The sequence below is a fragment of the Suricata suricatta genome, chromosome 4 (assembly GCF_006229205.1).
Source record: "Suricata suricatta isolate VVHF042 chromosome 4, meerkat_22Aug2017_6uvM2_HiC, whole genome shotgun sequence".
Lineage (NCBI taxonomy): Eukaryota > Metazoa > Chordata > Mammalia > Carnivora > Herpestidae > Suricata > Suricata suricatta.
Genome location: NC_043703.1, coordinates 145,484,391 through 145,505,134, shown reverse-complemented (window position 1 = coordinate 145,505,134; position 20,744 = coordinate 145,484,391). Strand labels below are relative to the sequence as shown.

Sequence of the window (20,744 nt, the reverse complement as noted above, 5' to 3'; positions counted from 1 at the left end):
TTTCACTACTTGTAAAACACAGGGTGCCTATCAGTGTTCCTGAGGTGTGGATGCGCTAGAGATGAGGCACCAAAGGCAAAACAAACAAACAAAATCCCCAGAGGCTTTAGAGTCTGGAAGTCCAGCTTCATCACTAACCACATGTCTTTAGTCAAGTTATCTAATTTTTTAAAAAAATATACATTTATTTTTGGGAGAGCACAAGCCAGAGAGAGGCAGAGAGAGGGAGACAGAGGATATGAAGTGGGCTCTGTGCTGACAGCAGGGAACCCGAAGCGGGGCTCGAACTCAGGAACCCTAACATCATGACCCAAGCCGAAACCAGACGCTCAACCAACGGAGCCACCCAGGTGCCCCAAGTAAGTTACTTTTTCTCAATCTTGTCTGTAATCCAGTGACAATAACTCCCACGTGGGAGGATTAAATGAGTGTGTGTGGATAAAGGACCCAACCCAACACCCGGCGAGCCCCTCTTGAACAGCAGAGTCACTCCAGGCCTGGCGCTCGGGGCTCCTCCGGGAGAGGCAACTACTTTTCATGTCCTGTCAAGGGCTCCGTGCGACAGGGAACCAATAGCCAGAACTCGGAGGGAGGGAAAGAAAGTCCGGGAAGAGAGCCCAATGGGATGTTCGTCTTGGACACTGTTTTAATTTGGTGCCCACCACATGCCAGGCATATTGATGTGCTTGATGCACATCACTACCCACTTTCATTTCTCCTGGCAGATCCATGGATGAGCAGACTGGTCAAATGATAGTCACAGCAAATCTGGACGTCTAGGCTGTTCTGACTTCTGCTCACAGCTCAGAATGAACTGGGTGGGGACGGTTCACCTAGAACACAGACAGCTGGGGCCACTGGTCTTGCACAGACTTCAGCCTAGAGCCTGAGACCTGTCCCTCAGCCCCACTGGGCAGATGAGTCCCTTCGAAGCGGCTTGGTTCTTCCCCAAGGTGCTGGGAACTGCAGCTGGGCTCCAGATACCCTTGAACCGCTCTTGGGAAAACAAGGAAGAGAGAGAAGGCAGACGATGAAAAAGAGAATAAAAGTGGGAACAGAGAAAAGAGAAGGTAGGCAACCAACTCTGTGACGATACTCATTCCTTTATTATCGACTGTGTTGATTTGAACAGGGCTGGGCTGCAGGTGCATTTCAGCTCAACAGAGAGGCCTCATTTGAAGCCAAGGAGACAGAGGGTAATGTTTTTTATATATATTTATATATTACATATGTCCTGTATAGTCATTGTATAGTGACAAGACTGAGCCACTGCGTGAACTGTTGTCCTAAATAAAGACCATAGCAACAGACATGGAAATTTGGTCCCAATCAAGGCCCTTACTTTGTCAATCCAATGTTTGATACACCAAAAGGGAAGGAGAGAGACAGAGAGACTGAGATCCAACCGCCCCGATGGCCCTGTTCCCAGCATGTCTTACACTGAGTGTCGAGTGTCCCCTGCGGAGGTAAACACACACACAAACACGCGTGCGCACACACACACGTACACAAAACTGTGGGCAGGAGCTCCTCCTCCGACACACCTAGGGCCCAGCCTTCAGACTGGGGTTGGTGAGATTGGGTATTTTGTGCTATAAGACTGTGAGGGTCAAGTGACCAGACAATGCAGAGTCGATGTGTCCAAGTGATGAATGGGGGTGACATGTGCTGTTTCATCTACAAACAAGAAAAAGGTCAGTGGGAGAGCCTGCTTGATGTAGGCATGGCGGTCCCGCCGTGCCCAGGCCCCCGGGGCATTTCTACACGTAATTCCTGTCCCAGACTCCGCCGAAGCTCGATCCTGAGTCTCAGATAATCTCTTGGGCTCTGATGAAAAATGGCATTTCCTTGAAGGATAGGAGCAAATGGCAATTGAGTTGTCTAAGCAGCTAGTCTGGTAATTACAGCAGAAATGACGGCATCGTTGAATTAAACCAAACCTTAGTTTAGTCCTTACAGCAGAACCCGAACTCTGTAGGAAGGGTTCACTTCCTGATGGAAAGAGACCCAGGTGATCAGCCCCCCTCCCCCAGTACCTCCCGCTCACCCGATTTCAAGCAGCTCAGTCCATTTCATGCCGTTCTCCAGGTGACTAAAATCCTCATATTCTGGGAACTAGAGACGCTCGCTACTAGGGCCTTTTGAAATCTTAAACCACTTGTTTCTTTTAATATTATCTCTTCACTCTTCCACCAAAATACACTTTAAAAAAGTAAATCAATGAAAATTAATCTCTCTCTCTCTCTCTCTTTTTTTGGTAAAAATTTACTTATTATTTGCAATAACCTGGAGACATCTTGGGATGTCACAAAGGGAGGCGAGGAGCGCTTTCCCAGGGACCAATTTATACAATGCCAAAGAAAGGATCAGTTTTCAACAAAACAGTGCTCAACACATGTGATGCAGACACAGGAGTACTAGGCAAGGGTGACCGATTGTGCCTGGGTCTCTGTCTCCTGTGGTAAACGAAGGGGAAGCAACAGATTCCAATACCTTTGTTTAGCCAGGGGGAGAATGACATAGCTCCCACTAGGAACTGGGATCCGGGCAGCTGTGGAGGACAATGACCAAAGCAGGAAGGAGGAGCGTCTCAAAACTGGGGAGTTGGCTTGCTCGCTCATTGACCCCAGTTGCTTCTCAGAGGGATCAGAAACAAAGGGACTCAGAGAAGGGACTTCCTGTGGTGACTATCCATGTTGTCCCATTACTGTTTCATTTCCTGCAGGTCCTGAGCAGGCAGCAACTGGTTGGTTCACAATTCCCATCCGAGGGTTGGGAAGGTGGCCAGGAAGCAGAGTTTGGTAAGCCATGAGTTCTTGCCAAAGCTGAAGAGCATGGGCTGTGTCGGTGAGGTCATGTAAGTCCTTGAAAAGGAGCCCAAGAGGCCAGCAGAGGTTATCTGAGGTCTAGAAACTGGAGTGCAGGGCTCTGTTCCCTGGGAGCACAGGCCCAACACTGTCAGGACGTCTCTTGTCCTTGGTGGACATCTAGCATTTTTCTAGTCCCAGAAAGTGCTTAAGAACTGCTCACCGTCAGCATAGGAGGAGATGGAGATTATGGAGAGAGACAGATAGAAAAAGTACTCTCTTCTCAGGCACTGGCTACCGTCCCTTCTGGGAGCAGCTGACAGGGAGGAGCTTGAGGTCTGACATGGTGGAGGGTCTAAAGTCAGAAGGAAAGGAGGCTATGCAGTGACCACGCAGGCTCAGGTGAAGGCATCTCCCCCGACAACTGAGCTCCACAAATAAATAACGTTAATTAAATAAAGGAGGCTAAGAAGAGCAGGCAGAGACGCGGTCTACCAGACGCTCACCCCCTCACGCACACGCACACGCACATGCACACATACACACACGCACACTGAGAGTCAGGTGAGATGATCCAGGCGTGGCTCCCCAGCCCCAGAGGCTCCTGGACGGGCAGCCTGACTGAAGGTTGTCACTCATGGTCTAGCACTGGCGTGGGGTGCAGAGCAGCGGAGGCCAGTGAGGCATGTGTGGTGGAGGGGGGAGGCCGCTGAGGAGTCTGGCACCTGCAGAAGGTAGGGGTGAGGCAGGTGAACAGGGAGGTTGGGGAAAGGGCAAGAACCAGAAAATCGAGGGCCCGCCTCTCCCTCCCCCTGTGGCTGTAGGAACTCCTCCCCCCAGTTAGTGCCCTCCCGTAATGCCCGTAATGCCCGTTGGGTACAACCAAAACACTCTGCCTCAACCAGCTCGCACGGCTTCCATGCCTCCTAGGTCCCTCGCCCACTCTGACCATAGTGGTACTGACCAGGACCTGGACTTCCGAACTTTAGATGTGGAAGGTCTTTCCAGAAAGCTGTCCAACCGCATAAGCCTCTCCATGTGTAGTGCACGGGGGTCTTGTTCTTGGTCGTGAGAGAACTCCATCTCAAAGACAGCTGGAGGGGACACATCCAGCTCCAGGAACATTATGTTTTCAGCCTGCGGTGGGAACATCAGACCGGACATGAGCAGCGGCCCCTAGGATCGCATCTTTCGGGCACTCAGGAAATACTGGGCATAGAGAAGGTGAGGAGGTGGGCAGAGCAAGCGGAGGGTAAGAGCAGCACCTCCCTTGGGTGGGCCCTCTCTCCTCCAGCCCCTTCTATTTCCCAGCTTCTTACCCTGTACCTGGGGTGGGACCCCATTGCCATGGCAACCCGAGCATACTGGCTGATTGGTCTCTTGTAGCCCACGGCTGACGTTGGCCGCTTCTTCATTTGGCTGTTGTTGCTGTGGGAAAGAGGCTATATTAGAATGGATTTCTTTTGAACATGGGGGAAATGATATGAAGAATTAAGTATCATTCAAGTAGGCACGAAACTGTGCAGATCATGGTTCCCAGGAGTTTTCTTCTCATTGTTCTGATACAGCTGGACAACCAAACACTATCATAACATAAGAAAGCATAGATTTCTTTACTCTTGTTTTTTCCATTTCCCCCCCCACAGTAAAGATGGTTTGATAAGGGCTAGACTGAAGAAAGGAAATCCAATCCTCTTTTAGCTTTCGGATTCATATGCTGATTTCACACAGTAGGCAAAACCATTGATGATTAGTCATTCTGCTTTTCATTTCTTAGGAGTTTGTACAAAAAAAACTGATGAAAAAATTCAGGCTTCAAATGCAAGGGTCCCAAAATAGCCTACACAGTCCTGAAAAAGAACAAAGTTGGAAGACTTGCATGTCCCAGTTTTAGAACTTATTACAGGGTACCTATTACAGGATGGCTCTGTTGTTAAGCATCTGACTTCGGCTCAGGGCATGACCTCCCAGTTCGTGAGTTCAAGTCCCACATTGGGTGGGTCCGAGCCCCACTTTGGGTGAGTCCAGCTTTGGGTAAACCATGAACTCTGCTTCAGGTGAGTCCCGCTTCTCTCCTCTTCTGCCCCTCCTGGGATTCTTTCTCTCTCCCCCTTGCTCATTTGCGCGCTCTCTCTCTCTCAAAACAAGAATTTATTACAAAGCTACAGTAATCAAGGTTGTGTATGAGTATAAGCAAGGGAGGGGCAGAGAGAGGGAGAGACAGAATCGGAAGCAGGCTCCAGGCTCTGGGCTGTCAGCACAGAGCCTCGAGATCATGACCTGTGCTGAAGTCTGATGCTTAACTACCCAGGGGCCCTTGTTTCGTTTTTAAAGAAATGTGTGTGTGTGCTTGGAAAAAAGGCTGGGTATCCAGCAAAATGTTACTAGTTATTGTCTTGGGATGGTGTTATTTACAGATGACTTTTATTATCTTTATGCCTTTCTGTAAAATCTGAACTTCTTTACAATAAAAATGTATAACTTTATACCTAGATATCTCAGATATTCAGAAAAGTATAGAAAATAATATATATATTATATATGCATGCTTTGTCATGCCATTTGTCAAATCATTTGTTTAACATTTTGTTATACTTAAACCAAATCTTTTTTTTTTTTTTTTTTGAAATAAAATGTAGGGCACCTGAGAGGTTCAGTCAGTTAAGTGTCTGGCTCTGGATTTCAGCTCAGGTCATGATCTCCCGATTTGTGAGATCAACCCCCACATCAGCACAGAGCCTGCTTGGGATTCTCTCTCTCTCTCAAAATACATAAATAAACTTTAAAAAGGGAAGAAAATGTATACAGGTTTTAAGACTCCTATTTCTCCCTCCCTAGAGTTAGTTACTCTCTTGAATTTGGTGCTCATCGGTACCTATTCAAGTTTCCCTGGGTTTACCAAGGAATGTAGTTTGATGAGTGTGGTTTGTTCTTTTTATTATTCAAAACAAAGATAGGAAAGAAATCAAGAAAAGTATTTCCATTAAAATAAAATAACAGATTTGTGGAGTAAGGCATATCCGGGTTTGAATGTTGGCTCCACCCCTTAAAACTGTGTTACCTGGGGAAATGGCTTAATGAGGGGCGCGTGGGGGGCTCAGTAGTTTAAGGGTCCAACTTCAGCTCAGGTCACCATCTCACGATACGTGGGTTCGAGCCCCGCATCGAGCTCTGTGCTGAACGCTTGCTCCGAACCTGGAGCCTGCTTCCGATTCTGTGTGTCCCTCTCTCTCTGCCCCTCCCCTGCTCATGATCTGTCTCTCTCCGTCTCTCAAATATAAATACATGTTTTAAAAAATACAATAAATAAGAAAAGAAATCGCTTAATGCCTCTGAAGCTCAGTTATCTCTTTTATGTTTATTTCTTTTTGAGAGAGAGAGCACACGCGCAAGCGAGACGGGGAGGGTCGGAGAGAGCGGGAGACACAGAATCTGAAGCAGGCTCCGTGCTCTGAGCTGTTAGCACAGAGCCTGACGTGGGGCTGGAACTCATGAACAGTGATATCAGACCCGAGCTGAAGTCGGACACTTCACTGACTGAGCCACACTGGCACCCCGGCTCAGCTAGCTCTCGACTGTCCCCCAGAACTGCTGAGATTAGCACGGTAAACACTTAGCACAGCACACAGCAAGGTCTCAACTCACGGCAGCTGTGATGATTTATTCTCAATTCTACTTGCTAATTTCAAGCAGGGATACAAAGGAGCAAAGAAAAAAAGCCAAAGGCAGACATTAGACAGAAGAGAAGAAGCAGGCCGAGTAACTTAGATAGGACATCCTGTCCTTGACTAGCAGGGCGAGCCGTGCAGGAGCTGACGGCACAAGCCTGCCCTTCTGCAGCAGAGGGTGGGGGGAAATGGCATTCCTCTGGTTCATTTTAGCAAGCCTATAGAGGAGTGCTGGACCCCACCTAGGGGTGCCTTTAGTCCCCACCTTATGGATGAAAACAGGGAAGGCTGAAACCACAGAAGCCCCAACTCGTAGCCCCTGGGGGGAGAGGGGGAAACGAGTACCATAACCACTTTTCATCTGTAAGGTGCATCTGCGCATCCCATTTGAACTTTGCAATCATCTCCCAAGGCAGACAAGGAGACTGAGGCTCAGACAACCAAAATGCCTTTTGTGCCTAAGATCAATTAGGAAGAGACTCCGAACTGGACCTTGCCACATACTCTTTTTAGGACGTTGTACGGTTTCTCTGGAGAACACCGGGAGCAGGCTGGGGTGGAGAGCGTCCTGAAGGCCGCAGGCTCTGGGACTAGGACAGGGGGACAGGGCTGGGCAAGCAGAGCAGTGCATCCGTGTGAGCTGGCAGCCTGACCCAATAAAGATGCCAGTGCTATTCTGGGTGCGGGAGGAAGGGGCTGGGGGATGGGAGTCTGTAACTGGGACACCAAACTTCCCATCTACGCCCTCTTCTGCCCCAGGCCTACTTTCCATGATTGATCCCTCTCTAGTAAGCAGGTTGTGGCTGACAGCCCAGAGCAGGGGGAGGGGCAGGGGGAGGAGTCCTGGCTCTGCATGTATCCACCCCTTCCGACAGAGACCCACAATCGTCATATGGCAGTCAGATCCTAAGAGCTCTTACCCACCGTCTCTATGGCTGCTATCACAATATGGTTCCCCTTAATATTAAAAAGTCATCTCTCAGCTCTGTCTTAGGGATTGGCCGCAATCTCATTGTCCGTGGTCTCAGCACCCCACCCCACCCCCACCCCCCACCCCCGCCTTTTCCTGTTCTGTTCTGAAAACTGGCATCCAACATCATAGGGTGAGTTTTCCTTCTGGGTCTTTCCCAATTATCTGCCACAGCAAACGCGACTTGTCTCTGCAATCTGGTCCCTCTGGTCCCTCTGTTCCCGCAGGCCAGTTCTCCACTGTGCTTACACTGCCTGGGGAGGCGGGAACTTCTCCCCATGCCACATTCAACTCAGTTGTCACAGACCTGTGAATAGATCTAGGGACTCAACCCCGAGCAGGGAATGTTCTTACTGAGGTAAACTTTGACTCTGTAATGAAACCAGTTTAACTATCCGGATTCTATTTAGAGCAAGGAATGCTCTCTCTCTAAACTTGGAGAAAGCCTGAATATAAAAAAAATCTAAAACAAAAACACCAAGGGGGCAACTGGGTGGTCAGTCGGTTGAGCGTCCAACTTCAGCTCAGGTCATGATCTCATGGCTTGTGAGTTCGAGCCCCACGTCAGGCTCTGTGCTGACAGATCAGAGCCTCGAGCTGCTTTAGCTTCTGGGTCTCCCTCTCTCTCTGCCCCTCTCCAGCTCACTCTCTGTCTCTGTCTCTCTCAAAAATAAATAAATGTTAAAAAAAAATTAAAACAAAAACTGCCCTCCTATGGCATTTCTAAGGGATGAAGGCAAACGGACTTTTCTGGGGTCCCTGTAATTATATTGGCTTAATATGATCGCAACCATTTATTGATCATCCCTTCTGGGGCGTGGAGCCCCCCACTCCCATATTATCTCATTTAAACTTCAATAATCCTGCAGGGCAATTTACTATCCTTCACCTTTACAGGTGAAGACATTTGGGGTTTAAAAAAAGCTTTTCCAGGCCATAAGTGGCAGAACAGGGACTAGAATCCAGTACGTTCTAAATCCAAAATCTAGTCTCCTTCCCCTGCACCATGGTGCCTTTGGAAAGAATCTCTGATGGCTGGCGTGGCAGAGGCCCAAGGACTAAAGTTACAAATAGAATGTTGTGAACTGTAAACCAGTGGCTACAGACATTGTCAAATACAGACCCTTAGAGGACAATTTTGTATAAATACAATTAAAAATAAAGTCAATTATGAGAAACTAAAAATAAAAGGTCATACGTGTAGAATACTGCTGGAGCGGGTTGCAGGAATGGTTTTTCAAAGTGGCTTTCATACAAAATTGTGATAGTGTGTATGTATCACCTGTGTATCACCTAGTGGTGGCATACGGACAGTGGAGGGGAAAGAAAAAGGGGGAGATTTCCAGAAGCTGATATGGGCGTGTTTCAAGAGATGCCTGGCCCTAATGCCTTATTTCTGAAATAAGGCTCCAGGAAGGGCATGTAGGGTCCGATGCTTGTAGTTGGAGGAGGAGGAAGGGAGCCATTTTTCCAACCAGCACTTTCTGTTGCCTTTATTTAAGTGATCTTTATTCTCAACCTGGGGCTTGAAATCATGACCCTGAGATCAAGAGTCAGATGCTCTTCAGACTGAGCCAGCCAGGCGCCCTCCCTCCCCCAAGCAAAAGTTTTCTAAAGGGATAGCATGACTTCAAGAAATTTCTTTCCAACACCACTATTTTTTCTCTTCCTTTGAGCAGCCTTCAGTGTTAACATCCCCAGAGTACCAGAATAAAGCAAAATATTCCACACGTGAATGGAGCAAAAGGAACAACGCCCTGATTCAGTATGCTCTGGGAAGAGTTGTTCAGCCCAGCTGAAACTACGCTGCAGAAGGTGAGACCCGGGCCCCCCTTCCTCCCAGGGAGGAGGATTCTTCCGCAGCCTCGGCCCTCACAGCGCCCCCAAGTGGGCGAGGCCGCATTCAAGGGCCTCCCCTCCCTCAGCTTTGCACCCTGCAGACAGTGTGAGGTCCAGGCCAGCAACGCTTGCCCCTTGATGCAACCCTGTGGCTTTCTGTGCTGAGTCAGAATCGCAGCTGGGGTTCCAGTTACTAGGGAACTGTTTTAGCTTTAAGCACCAACTGTTGCCAAATAATAATAATAATAATGATAATAATAATAATAAAAAGAAAGAAAAGAAAGAAAAAGGTAATTAAAAAATTGTTTCATATAAAGACATCCTGGATCTATATTTTACTTTGGTATTTTCTGTGAGTTTAAAAAAAGTTCTGAGGTAAACGCATAGCGGAATGGTCAACAAATAACAAATAACATTTTAAAAAGGAAAAAAAATAATAATTCAGAATTACATATAGTTCATTACCTGCTATTTATTTACTTTAAATTTTTATTAATTTTGAGAGGGAGAGAGAGAGAGAGACAGTGCGTGTGCATGCGTGAGAGTGGGGAAGGGGGCAGAGAGCAGGAAGACACAGAATCCGAAGCAGGCTCCTGGCTCTGAGCTGTCAGCACAGAGCCTGATGCGGGGCTTGAACTCACGAAAGGCAAACTCACAAAACACGAGATCATAACCCGAGCTGAAGTCAGACACTCAACCAGCTGAGCCACCCAGGCGCCCCAACCTGGTGTTTATTAATACTTTTTTTAAGTAGGCTCAACGCCCAGCGTGGAACTCAATACAGAGCTTAAACTCAGGACCCTAAGATCAAAAGTTGGATGCTTAACTGACTGACACCAGCTCCCCTAATAAATTTTTCTGAAGTAATTTGTTTATTGAAGTTTTTTCTTAGAGAAATCTATAATTGTTTATTTTTAAAGTTTATTTTGAGAGAGAGAGAGCAAGCACGGGAGGGGGAGAGAAAGTGGGGGAGAGAGAGAGAGAGAGAGAGAGAACCCTAAGTAGATTCTGCACTGGCAGCCTGGAGCCTAATGCAGGGTTTGAATTCACGAACCGTGAGATCATGACCTGAGCTGAAGTCTGATGCTTAACAACTGAGCCACCCAAGCACCCCTCTTTCCTTTTAATAGTTATTACTAGTATCTATTTTTAAAAATTATTTAAAGTACAATTTTTTATTTATTTTGAAAGAGAGAGAGAGGGCACGGGCAGGAACATGTTGGGGAGGGGCAGAGAGAGAGGGAAAGAGAGAATCCCAGGCAGGTTCCATACTGCACTGGCAGCATGGAGCCCGATGTGGGGCTCGAACTCATGAACTGTGAGATCATGACTTGAGTTGGAACTAAGAGTCAGAAGCTTAACTGACTGAGCCACCCAGGTGCCCCTAAAGTACTATTTTAAGATAGCTGTTTCAAAGAATTTTTTTAAAGTCTATTTATTTATTTTGAAAGAGAGAACAGAGCACATGAGCGAAGGAGGAGCAGAGAAAAAGGGAGAGAGAGAATCCCAAGCAGGCTCCATGCTCTCAGCACAGAACCTGATGTGGGACTTGAACTCACAAACTGAGAGATCATGACTTGAGCTGAAGTCAAGAGCCAGAGGCTTAACTAACTGAGCCACCCAGGCCCCCCTTACAACAGCTGTTTTAGGGGCACCTGGGTGGCTCAGGTCATGATCTTGTGATTCTTGGGTTTTAGCCCCACATTGGGCTCTGTGCTGACCGCTCAGAGCCTGGAGCCTGCTTCCAATTCTGTGTCTCCCTCTCTCTCTCTGCCCCTCCCCCACTCATGCTGTCTCTCTCAAACATAAACATTAAAGAAACAAAAAGATAGCTGTTTTAATCTTAAAATTATCTATTCGGAGAAATCAATAAATTCCTCTGAAGCAGGAAACCACAAAACTGCAAATAAGATCCTTCCTCAGTTCCGGATTAAAGGAAATGTTGCCTTTCAAGGCCACGCGTCCCAGCTCAGGTGGGGCGGCGGAAAATTGCCCTCAAGGACATGATTGGGATTAGTGGCTCAAACTGAATGTTGCCTGCGTAATAGTATCGTGTCAGTAAAGCATTTCCTGGATTTGATCACTGTAGTTTTGGTTGTGTAAGAATGTCCTCATCCTTAGAGAATGCAGCGAAGGGGTCAAAAGGTGTGCAACTTAATCTCAAATGGCTAGGGGATGGGAAGTTAATTAACCAAGAGGCAGCAAAATATTAACATTTGGTCATTTTGATGAAGGCTATACGGGAATTCTTTGCACCACTCTTGCAATGTTGTGTTTTTTTTTTAACATCTATTTATTTTTGAGAGAGAGAGCAGGGGAGGGTCAGAGAGAGAGATACACACAGAATCAGAAGCAGGCTCCAGGCTCTGAGCGGTCAGCACAGAGCCTGACACAAGGCTTGAACCCATGAGCTGTGAGATCATGACCAAGCTGAAGTCGGCCGCTCAACTGACTGAGCCACCCAGACGCCCCATCAATGCTTACTTTTCAAAATAACGAGTTAAAAAACACATAACTTCTCAGACGTCTCATTCCATCTCTATTGAATGTAAAGAAATTTCCTGCCCTTGCTAACTTTCAACTCAGGAACTTGTCCAAGCATGGAGTCCATAACCCTACAGGCCAGAAGCCTCACAAGCATCTGCCTCCAGCAAAGGGCACTGGAATAGTGGCTTTCAAGTGGGGGCTTCCTTCCAGAATCACCTGGAAGCTTTGCAAACAATTTTAAGTTCTCGGGATCCACCTAAGACTGACGGACTATCTATCACTCAGGACCTTTTAAACCAGACATCCTAGGGAGCGCCTGGGTAGGTGGCTCAGTCAGTTGAGCATCTGACTTCGGCTCAGGTCATGATCTCACAGTTGGTGAGTTTGAGCCGCACATTGTGCTCAGAGCCTGGAGCCTGTCTTCAGATTCTATATCTCCCTCTCTCTCTGACCCTCCCCTGCTCGCGCTGTCTCTGTCTCTCAAAAATAAATAAAAAACATTAAAAAAATCAGACTCTCTGGGGCCCAAATCACATGTGAGAACTTCTGTGTTAGATGATGTATTACAATGGGCCCCCACCTAGAGTGGAAAGGTGCATGTTAAGTCCAAAGTGACACCCTTGAAAAGTCCTCTACCCATAAGAGGTGCCTGGGTGGCTCAGTCGGTTAAGCTTCGGCTTCGGCCATGATCTCATGGTTCATGAGTTCAGGCCCTGCATCAGACTCTGAGCTGACAGTGTGGAGCTTGCTTGGGATTCTCTCGCTCCCTCTCTCTCTGTCGCTCCCTCTCTCTCGCTCTCTCTTTTTCAAAATAAGTAAATAAACTTTAAAAAAAGTTAGTAAAAAAAATCCTTTACTCATGAACTTGTCACTTACAAAGTTGCACAGCTTGGGTAGGATTGGCCTTTTGGAAAGTAGACGGATTAAGGAGGCATCTGATGCACCAGTGAGAAGCCACAGACCCCTGCAGTGAGCTTCCCACTGAGCCTGGGGGGGGAATGCTGCCCTGTGTTGGCATTAATATTCCTGAGACAAAGAGAGCAAAGAACCTCCAGGGAAGTGCTTTGGTATCCAGCCTCCTAAACACCTCTGTATACAGATTTTCGATGAAGGGACAGCGGTCCAGGTGAGTGAGGCAGTCCCTCTGCTGGGTTCCAACATCATCTTATTCTTCGTGGCCACCAGCAGAGGGAGCCCTGCAACCAGCCAGTGGATGCTGACTGTACCTAAGAGGAGACCACATGGAAACAGGTGGAAATGCTGAATCACCCCGATGAGCTGAGTGAAACTATACAGACTGGATCACAATTCTATCGTTTCCTGATCTGATTACTTTTGCACATTCCCCGCTGGACGGCGAGCGCTGGGTCCAATTTCCCTTCTGTCTGTAGAGTCTTGTATCCAGTGCCCACCACAGTAAGGCAAATATTAACTATCATTGCTGTTCTTGTCACGCGACAAGTGAATATTAACCAGACTGACCCAACGTGATCATTCACTGGGAGTTGCCAAAAGGCTGAGATGCTCTTGCTCTCCTTGGGTCCCTCATGGGGACCCCCGAGACACTTTGTTTTCGGCAAAATACTCTTCCTTCCTGAAGACCTCTGTGTCGGGTCTTGAGAAATCCATACTCCACCACTCTCCAAATGCATGGAAACCTGTCTCCCCGCAGGCGCCTGGACACTCCCAACCCGGGGTGGGCTGACAAGGACCTAGGGCCACACCAGGGGGAGAGAGACTCACACGCCAGCTGTCACGAGTGGTTGGAACTTCCACTGCTCCTCCTCACAGTCCAGGAAAAGCCGGTTCATGATCTTGTTCTTCTCCTCAGGGGGGATGAAGTTCTCGATGATTAGGTACCTGGGAGCAGCAACGAGGTAGAGATGGGGAACTGGGGGAGGGGTGGCAAGAGACCACACAGTGCATGTGAAGGCTGAAGCATTCGAAGCAAGAAGCAAAGAGGCAGAGGGAACAGAGGAGAAACCAGAGAACTGGAGGAAGAGGATCCCTACAGAAATCACAGAGCTTGAAATCACTGCTTCCAATGCAAGGACTGTAAAGCCCAGGGCCTGAGGGGTGACTCTCGGCCAGCTCCCAGCATGCACTTTGGGGGATTCATCATACAAGGCAGAGCAGAGGAAGGAGAAGGAAACAAGGAGAGGAGGTTGATAAGAAACTCTAGAACTTAGACCTCGTCCCCATCCCTTAGACACATTCTATTCCTACGGGACACAGACTCCGGGGTGAGCAGACACTGGAATGAGGCCTTCAGGAGGGAATTAAGCCCATCAGGGAGAGGCCCGGGAGTGAGCCCATCAGGGAGAGGCCTGGGAGTGAGGCACGGCTGTGCGGACCAGGAGCGGGGAGGCGGGGCCCTACTTGAGCTTGAGCTCCCGGGTCTGCTCATTCTGCGCCTCCTCCAGGTCCTGCCGCACGCGGATGTATTCATCATGCTGGTCCTGGATCTCTGCCTTGACCGCCTGCAGCTTGGCGTAGAGCTGCGTGGAGACAGGTGCAGCTCAGAGGCCGTGCAGGGTGGCAGCGGGGCCCCTGTGACCCAGCGTGGGGCCCGCTGACACAGGCTCAGGGTGAGGTCCAAGTCTGAATCTCCCTCTTGCCCCATCACATATCAGGGTTATTTAAAGGGCTGTCCGGTCCCTCCTAACCCAAGGGTCTGGTGCCCACTCCCTCTCAGGGCTGGCAGCACAGTGGAATGAATGTTCAGACTGAAAGGGACCCGAGAGACCTTTTAATCCAACACCCTCTTTTTTATAGAAGAGGTAACCCAGGCACAGAGTTGGCTCAAGGTGACACAACTAGCTAAGAGAAGAGTCAGAATCAGGACCAGAACAGCTGGTGCAGGACCCAGGTGGGAAGGGGACCCAAGCCAGTTTCCAAGGTGACCCATCCCACTCCTGCCTCTCCAGGGGCTCCCAAGAGCAGGGGTGTGGAGGGCAGCACAGAGCCTGCTGTCCCGCTCCTAACCTACAAGGCGGGTATGTCCCCGGAAACTGCCACCGTGGCTGGGCAGCATGTCCGGCGCTGGGACAGTCACCTCAGCAACCCTAAGGGTCCTCCACGTTCTTCCCAGCATCCAGGGTAGGGTTTGCTGCTTCCTGTCCCTGTGCATGTCCCTCCCTGGCCATGGGCTTTGCAGAGTCCCGGAGATCAGCCAGGCTCAGCCCTTCCCATGTCCACAGGGGCCTTTGGCTCCCTTCCTGAGCTCCCTCAGCCTTGGTCTCCTGAGGTCTCCTCGGCACTCTGGGCCCTGTCCCAGGCCTGGTTACCCGAGCTGTGACTCACTGATGACACTGTACAGGGAACGTTACCCACCACCATGAGGATGGCAGCTGGAGACTGGAAGAGAAGGCCTTCCGAGCCTATCAGGCCCAGCCTGGCCTAAGGGAAAAGGCTCCATTCCACTCCAGCACCGGGCCCCTGCCTTCCCCTACCCCTCACCCGGCAGCCCAGGCAAAGTAACTCGGGGTATCAGCAGCTCAAGCAAAGTGGGGAAGGGACCCTAAAGCACATTGCCCTCGGGCGGGGCACTGTCTTGGGTAGAGGCTGCCGGGCCCTCACACACTTCGACCCCTTCGCCTGTGGCATCTCACCTTCTTGAGTTTCTTGGTTTTGACCTCCACCTCCTGCTGCAGGGACGTGTAGGTGCCCCGGAGCTCCATGGTTTCTTCATCTCGGAGCATCATCTCCTGCTGCATCTCCCGTTCACGGCGTTTCTAGGCCAGGGCGGGGAACAGGGGCTCAGCGGGGCAGCGTGTACTGGGGAGGGCCAAGGGAGTTCAGGGGACAAGTTCACTCCTGCCTCTCACGGGATCTGGCTCCACCATGACCACAGATGCCAGGAGGGAGATAAGAGTGTCCCATGGCCCCTGCTTCTACCCCAACCTCAGGGGAGCTTCTGTGAACCTTCTTCTTAGCTCATCCAGCTGGTACATACTAGAGGTGTCAAGCAGATACAGATTCCTGTCACACCGGCTTCCCAGCTTCCTCACCCTCTCCCCATGGGGTGTCACAGATGACTGGCAGGACCAACAAATTACAGTTCTTGAAGATTTAAGACTCAGTCATACAGAAAAGAACGTACACCCTTGTGGAAGGCCCTGGAATTAACACCAGATGCCCTGTAGAGGCTGACGTCATGGAGAACCTCTGCTTCCTCTCACCCATCGGCTGGCAGTGCCCTGGACAGAGGCAGGCTCCTGGGCTGGTGGACCCATGGGAGCTGGGGCAATAGGTCTTAGGTTCTCAGGGATCCTGAATCCATCACAGCTCACTGGCCTATGTCCCCCAGATCCGCCTAGAGAAGACCTCAAGGCCATGCACTCCCACCACCTGAAGCCCCCAGCCCTACCTGCTCCGCAATCTCCTGCCTCTTCAGCTCCAACATCTTCTGCTGCTCGTTGGTGTGGTCCATGATGTTCCTGCCCCCGATGAGCAGCTTGCTCTCCATGGCCTGGGGACACAGAGGGATTAGGAGAGGGCCTTCTCAAATGGCCACAGCATCACCAGCTTGAGAGGTTTGGCTTCCCTGCTCTGTGGTCCTTCCAGGAGCGGACAAAAGATGCATCCCAGATGGGGCCTTGTGACCCTCACTGAGAACAAAGTTTCCCCTCCAGCCTCCCGGGCTCCAGCCCAAGGCTCCCATTGTCAGTAGGACTGTTAGGTGAGGCAGGGGAATATAGACACCTGATCTGTTTGCTTTGGATACCGATGGAAGGCTGGCTCACCAGGCCTGGGAGGGAGGGCAGAAGGCGTTCTAATCCTGCCTTTCAGCTCCCGGCCGGTGTTCAAGAATAGGGAGCAGAGGATAGTTAACAGGCGGCCCAGCTCTTTGGCTAACTGGCTCCTGATGCCGGAAGGGGGCTCTCAACACAGGTGTAGTCTTCAGCTGACACGGAAAGCAGAAGGGAAGGAAGTCTCTGCAGCACGCAGGGGCAATATGAGGCTCCAGAAGCAGCATGAGCTCTGGAGAGTTCCAGAAAGACTTGGGTTCTGCCCACTACATGCAAGGCCTTGGCCAGGGCACACCCTTCAGGTTCTCACCTCCATAATGTCGGAACCGCCTCTGTTCCAGGGCGGCTGACAGAGTTGCTGAGCTGTGTGGGAGGGGCTGACCTGAGCCCTTGAAAACCACCATCTCTGATCTCCGTCCTCACCCGGAGAAAGGTGCTATTGCTCTCCCCACTGAACACGTGAAGAAACGGAGAGTAACCAGCCTAAGGTCACGCAGCTAGTTAACAAAGAGGGAAGATTTGAACCCGTTGCCCTCAGTCCCAGTGCGTGAGCCCCTGTGCTGTGTGAATGCCCCCAGCCCAGTGCTTGGCACAGACCTTCCGGCGGTGCTGCTAGATTCCGACGCTTAACTGATCGTGGATTTGTATAAACTGGGTAAACTGTGACTAGGTAAAACGCACTTTCATTCTTGCTAATCAGAGGGCGCGGCCCAGGGCATGCCAGCTGTCCTCTGATTTCATCCCGGGCTTCCCGGAAGGCTGAAATCACCTTGAGCCACCAGAAGACACTGGCTGCCTCCCCACTGGAAATTTTCCCAGTGGAACCAGCTGACCTGCTTGAGGGCTCTCAAAGCGGATGGTGCTGTCACAATGTGGGAGAAGGGGGACCCTGTGTCACCTGTGAGAGCCCCGTCACTGTGGACGGGGCAAGAGAAAGTTAAGGATTGCTTTTGTTGGGGGGTGTCAGAGGTTGAGTTCTGTGTGGATGCCATTGGACACTAAGCAAAATCGGGCCAGTCAGAGCGGCCCCACACAGCCTCCAATGCCAAGGGCAGAGCTGCCGCAGAGCAAGGGGCCCTGGATAGCTGCCTGTTTTCATGGCCACACCACCGCCACCTGACAGCTGCCTGTCCTTGGCGCCACACCACCGCCACTTGCAGGCTGTGCCCACCCACCTCCCCCAGGCCTTGCTGTGGGTTACTAATTCATCACCCAGCCCACCCCCACAGCACCAGCGAGACCTCAGCCTAGACTCTTCCTTCTCGCTCAAGGCCAGCACCTGCACTATCCTTTGAGTGAGCGACTCCTTAAATGTTGTGCCCTTGGCACCTTGGTCTCCTCCCCCCAGGCCCTGCACACGTGTCTCCCCCACACTGGGCCAGTCATCAGATCCTTTCGAGTCCGCCTGCTGGTTCGGGCTCACGCCATTCCCACCTTTTCATCCTCACGGCCGACACCTGCTGACTTCACTGAGGTCTCCATGACTCACCTGGGTTGTTGCTCCCTGCTGCCTCGGTTTCCCCTTCCATTTATCCCCCACATGACACCCCGGGGCATTCACCAGAAACACAAGTCTGAGTGTGCCTCTCCTCTGCTGTGAGGCATTCACCAGGCGTCCATTCCTCGCAGGATAAAACCCAAAGTCGGCAGCAGTGCCCTGCCCTGTGGGCCGGCCTGGCCTCCCCGCCTCCTCCTGCCACCCACTCCCCAGGTGCGCCCTGTGCCCCAGCTGCACCCAGAGAATTCCAGCTCCTGAAGCAAACTAAGAGAAACACAAATATCATATGGTTTCACTCATATGTGGAATATAAGATACAAAATCCCATAAGGGAAGGGAAGCAAAAATAATATAAAACCATAGAGGGAGACAAACCATAAGAGACTCCTAAATACAGAGGACAAACTGAGGGCAGCTGGCGGGGTATTGGGTGGGGAAGGGCTAGAGGGGTGACGGGCATCAAGGAGGACACTGGTTAGGATGAGCACTGGGTGTTACAGGTAAGTGACGAATCACTAAATTCTATTCCTGGGGAAAAAAAAGAATAGATAAATATATTTTGATTAAAAAACAAAAACCTTCCAGCTCCTGGAATGTGTTGTGCCCTCCCACGACACTGGGCTCCTCTTCCCACTCCACGTCTACCCGGAAAATCGCTACTTAGCCTGCAAGACCCACCTTGAGCATCTTGGGATGTTTTCTCTGATTCCCTCCAATCTGCACATTTCCTCCTTTGGGCCTAACGAGGACACGTCCCTGTCATTTCCCCATAAAAGACCATTACTGCTTACATCTTGTCTCCCCTGTGAACTGCTTCAGGGTAGGAATCGAGTCTAGTGCTCAGCATGTAGTAAGTGCTCAGTAAATGGGTGCTGACCTGAAAGGAGCCCTGAGGTAGTCCCAGAAGTGGGGGGGTTCTAGGTCCTTTTCCTGGGCTCTCTCATCTGCAATAGAACCAGCCCTTTATGGCAGCTTCTCCTCCTTCAACTGACTGGCCCCACTCACTGGTGCAGGGCGAAGGGGCAGAGCAGCGGGGTCTGAGGATCTGGGAAGCCTGGCGGGAGGGCTGGGATGGGTGTGAAGAGGGAGGAAGGAGACAAGGCAGTAGTGCCTCCTGCTGGGGCCCTGGGTAACTGATCCCTCCAACCACCGGGTGAGGAGATCTTGGGGGACTTGCTGTCTGACGCGGATTCCCATTCTGGGACACTCCAGCCCTGAGTCCTTGCACTTCTACACTATGTGACTCTAGTGTTCTTCACTCTCTGCCACCTCATAAAGACACGACATCTCACACTTGGCGGCTATATTAGGGTCATTGAGGAGCCTTTAAGACTCCCGCTGCAGGGCCATATCACGTTATAATCTGGGGCCCTTCCGCTCACGGCTGGCTGGAAGAACTCCCAAGCCAGGTGCTCCGGGGTGAAGTCTGGAAGGAAGTGCAGGACAACTGTTGGGGTCCCGGTTTTCCTAACGGACTTAAGGACTGGGGCCTCGGGTGGAGAGAGAACAGGGCGTGGAACCAGGAGGAGAGAACCATTATTTTCTTTGCATATCAGCTGTTCCACATTTACTTCTCCTACTAACCTGTAAGAACTGGGTTTTAAACTTCGATGTCTATTAGAATCACCTGGGGAGCTCTTACAAGGCCCAGGCCACACCCCCCTGTCAATCAAATTGGAAAGGGGCTGAAGGGCCAGCGATGAGGGCCGGGCATTGGCGGTTTTTCAGGGTTCCCATTTAAGAATCACTGCTTTTTTTTTTTTAAGTTTGTTTACTTATTTATTTATTATTTTTTTTAATGTTTATCTTTGAGAAAAAGAGACAGAGCACAAGCAGGGGAGGGGCAGAGAGAGAGGGAGACAGAATTTGAAGCAGGCTCCAGGCTCCGAGCTGTCAGCACAGAGCCTGACGCGGGGCTCAAACCCATGAAATGAGAGATCATGACCTGAGCCAAAGTTGGTGATTAACGGGCTGAGCCACCCAGAGGCCCCTAAGTTTATTTCTTTTGAGAGAGAGAGAGCGAGAGAGACAGAGAGAGAGAGAGAGAAAGAGCACAAGCAGGGGAGGGGCAGAGAGAGATGGAGAGAGGGAGAGAGGGAGGGAGAGAGAGAGAGAGAGAGAGAGAGAGAGAGAGAGAGAGAGAATCCCAAGCAGGCTCCACACTATTAGCACAGAGCCTGATGCAAGGCCTGAACTCAGGAAACATGAGATCATGACCTGAGCTGGAATCAAGTGTCGGAAATCCCCATAATCACTGGTTTTTGAGGCTCCCCCCAGAGTCAACAGAAATGCAGGATCTCAGGCCCTACGCAGACCAAATGAATCAGAACCTGCGCGGTAACGAGATCCCCAGGTGGCCTGTGTGACATGCTTCAAGGGGGACACCATCAGCACCATCATCGTCCTCATGAAAACTCAGACAGGCTAAGCAATCCGTCCACAAGGTCAGTCACATTGCGGCCATTAAATTTAAGTGGAGAATCCAGGCCCAGGTCGGCCTGGCTCCAAAGCCCGTGCTCCTTCTACTCCAGACATTCTGTTCGATGTTTTAGGAAGGAGAACCTGCTGAAAGAAAAGCAACACGTTTCCAGCAGGAGAACATCCTGTCTGACCGGTCTCCTTGGTTACTCCAGTACAGGGGGAAGTCAGTGACCAGAACGTTAGAGGTTATTATTTTTTTTTAAATTTTCTCCATGAAATTCATTGTTTTTTTTAAATGTTTTA

At 50.3% G+C, this 20,744-nt stretch overlaps 1 protein-coding gene across 1 annotated transcript in view; it reads right to left on the bottom strand.

Annotated features, from left to right (window-relative positions):
* Positions 1 to 1,083: 1,083 nt before the first annotated feature.
* Positions 1,084 to 20,744, bottom strand: part of KIF3C (kinesin family member 3C) — a 37,016-nt gene continuing 17,355 nt past the window's right edge. The window contains exons 2-8 of the mRNA XM_029938155.1: positions 16,141 to 16,242; positions 15,383 to 15,505; positions 14,151 to 14,269; positions 13,515 to 13,631; positions 4,127 to 4,235; positions 3,772 to 3,944; positions 1,084 to 3,532 (exon numbers count right to left, since the gene is read on the bottom strand). Coding sequence (XP_029794015.1) covers positions 3,439 to 3,532; positions 3,772 to 3,944; positions 4,127 to 4,235; positions 13,515 to 13,631; positions 14,151 to 14,269; positions 15,383 to 15,505; positions 16,141 to 16,242 — 837 coding nt within the window. The 3' untranslated portion in view covers positions 1,084 to 3,438. The remainder of the gene's footprint in view (positions 3,533 to 3,771; positions 3,945 to 4,126; positions 4,236 to 13,514; positions 13,632 to 14,150; positions 14,270 to 15,382; positions 15,506 to 16,140; positions 16,243 to 20,744) is intronic.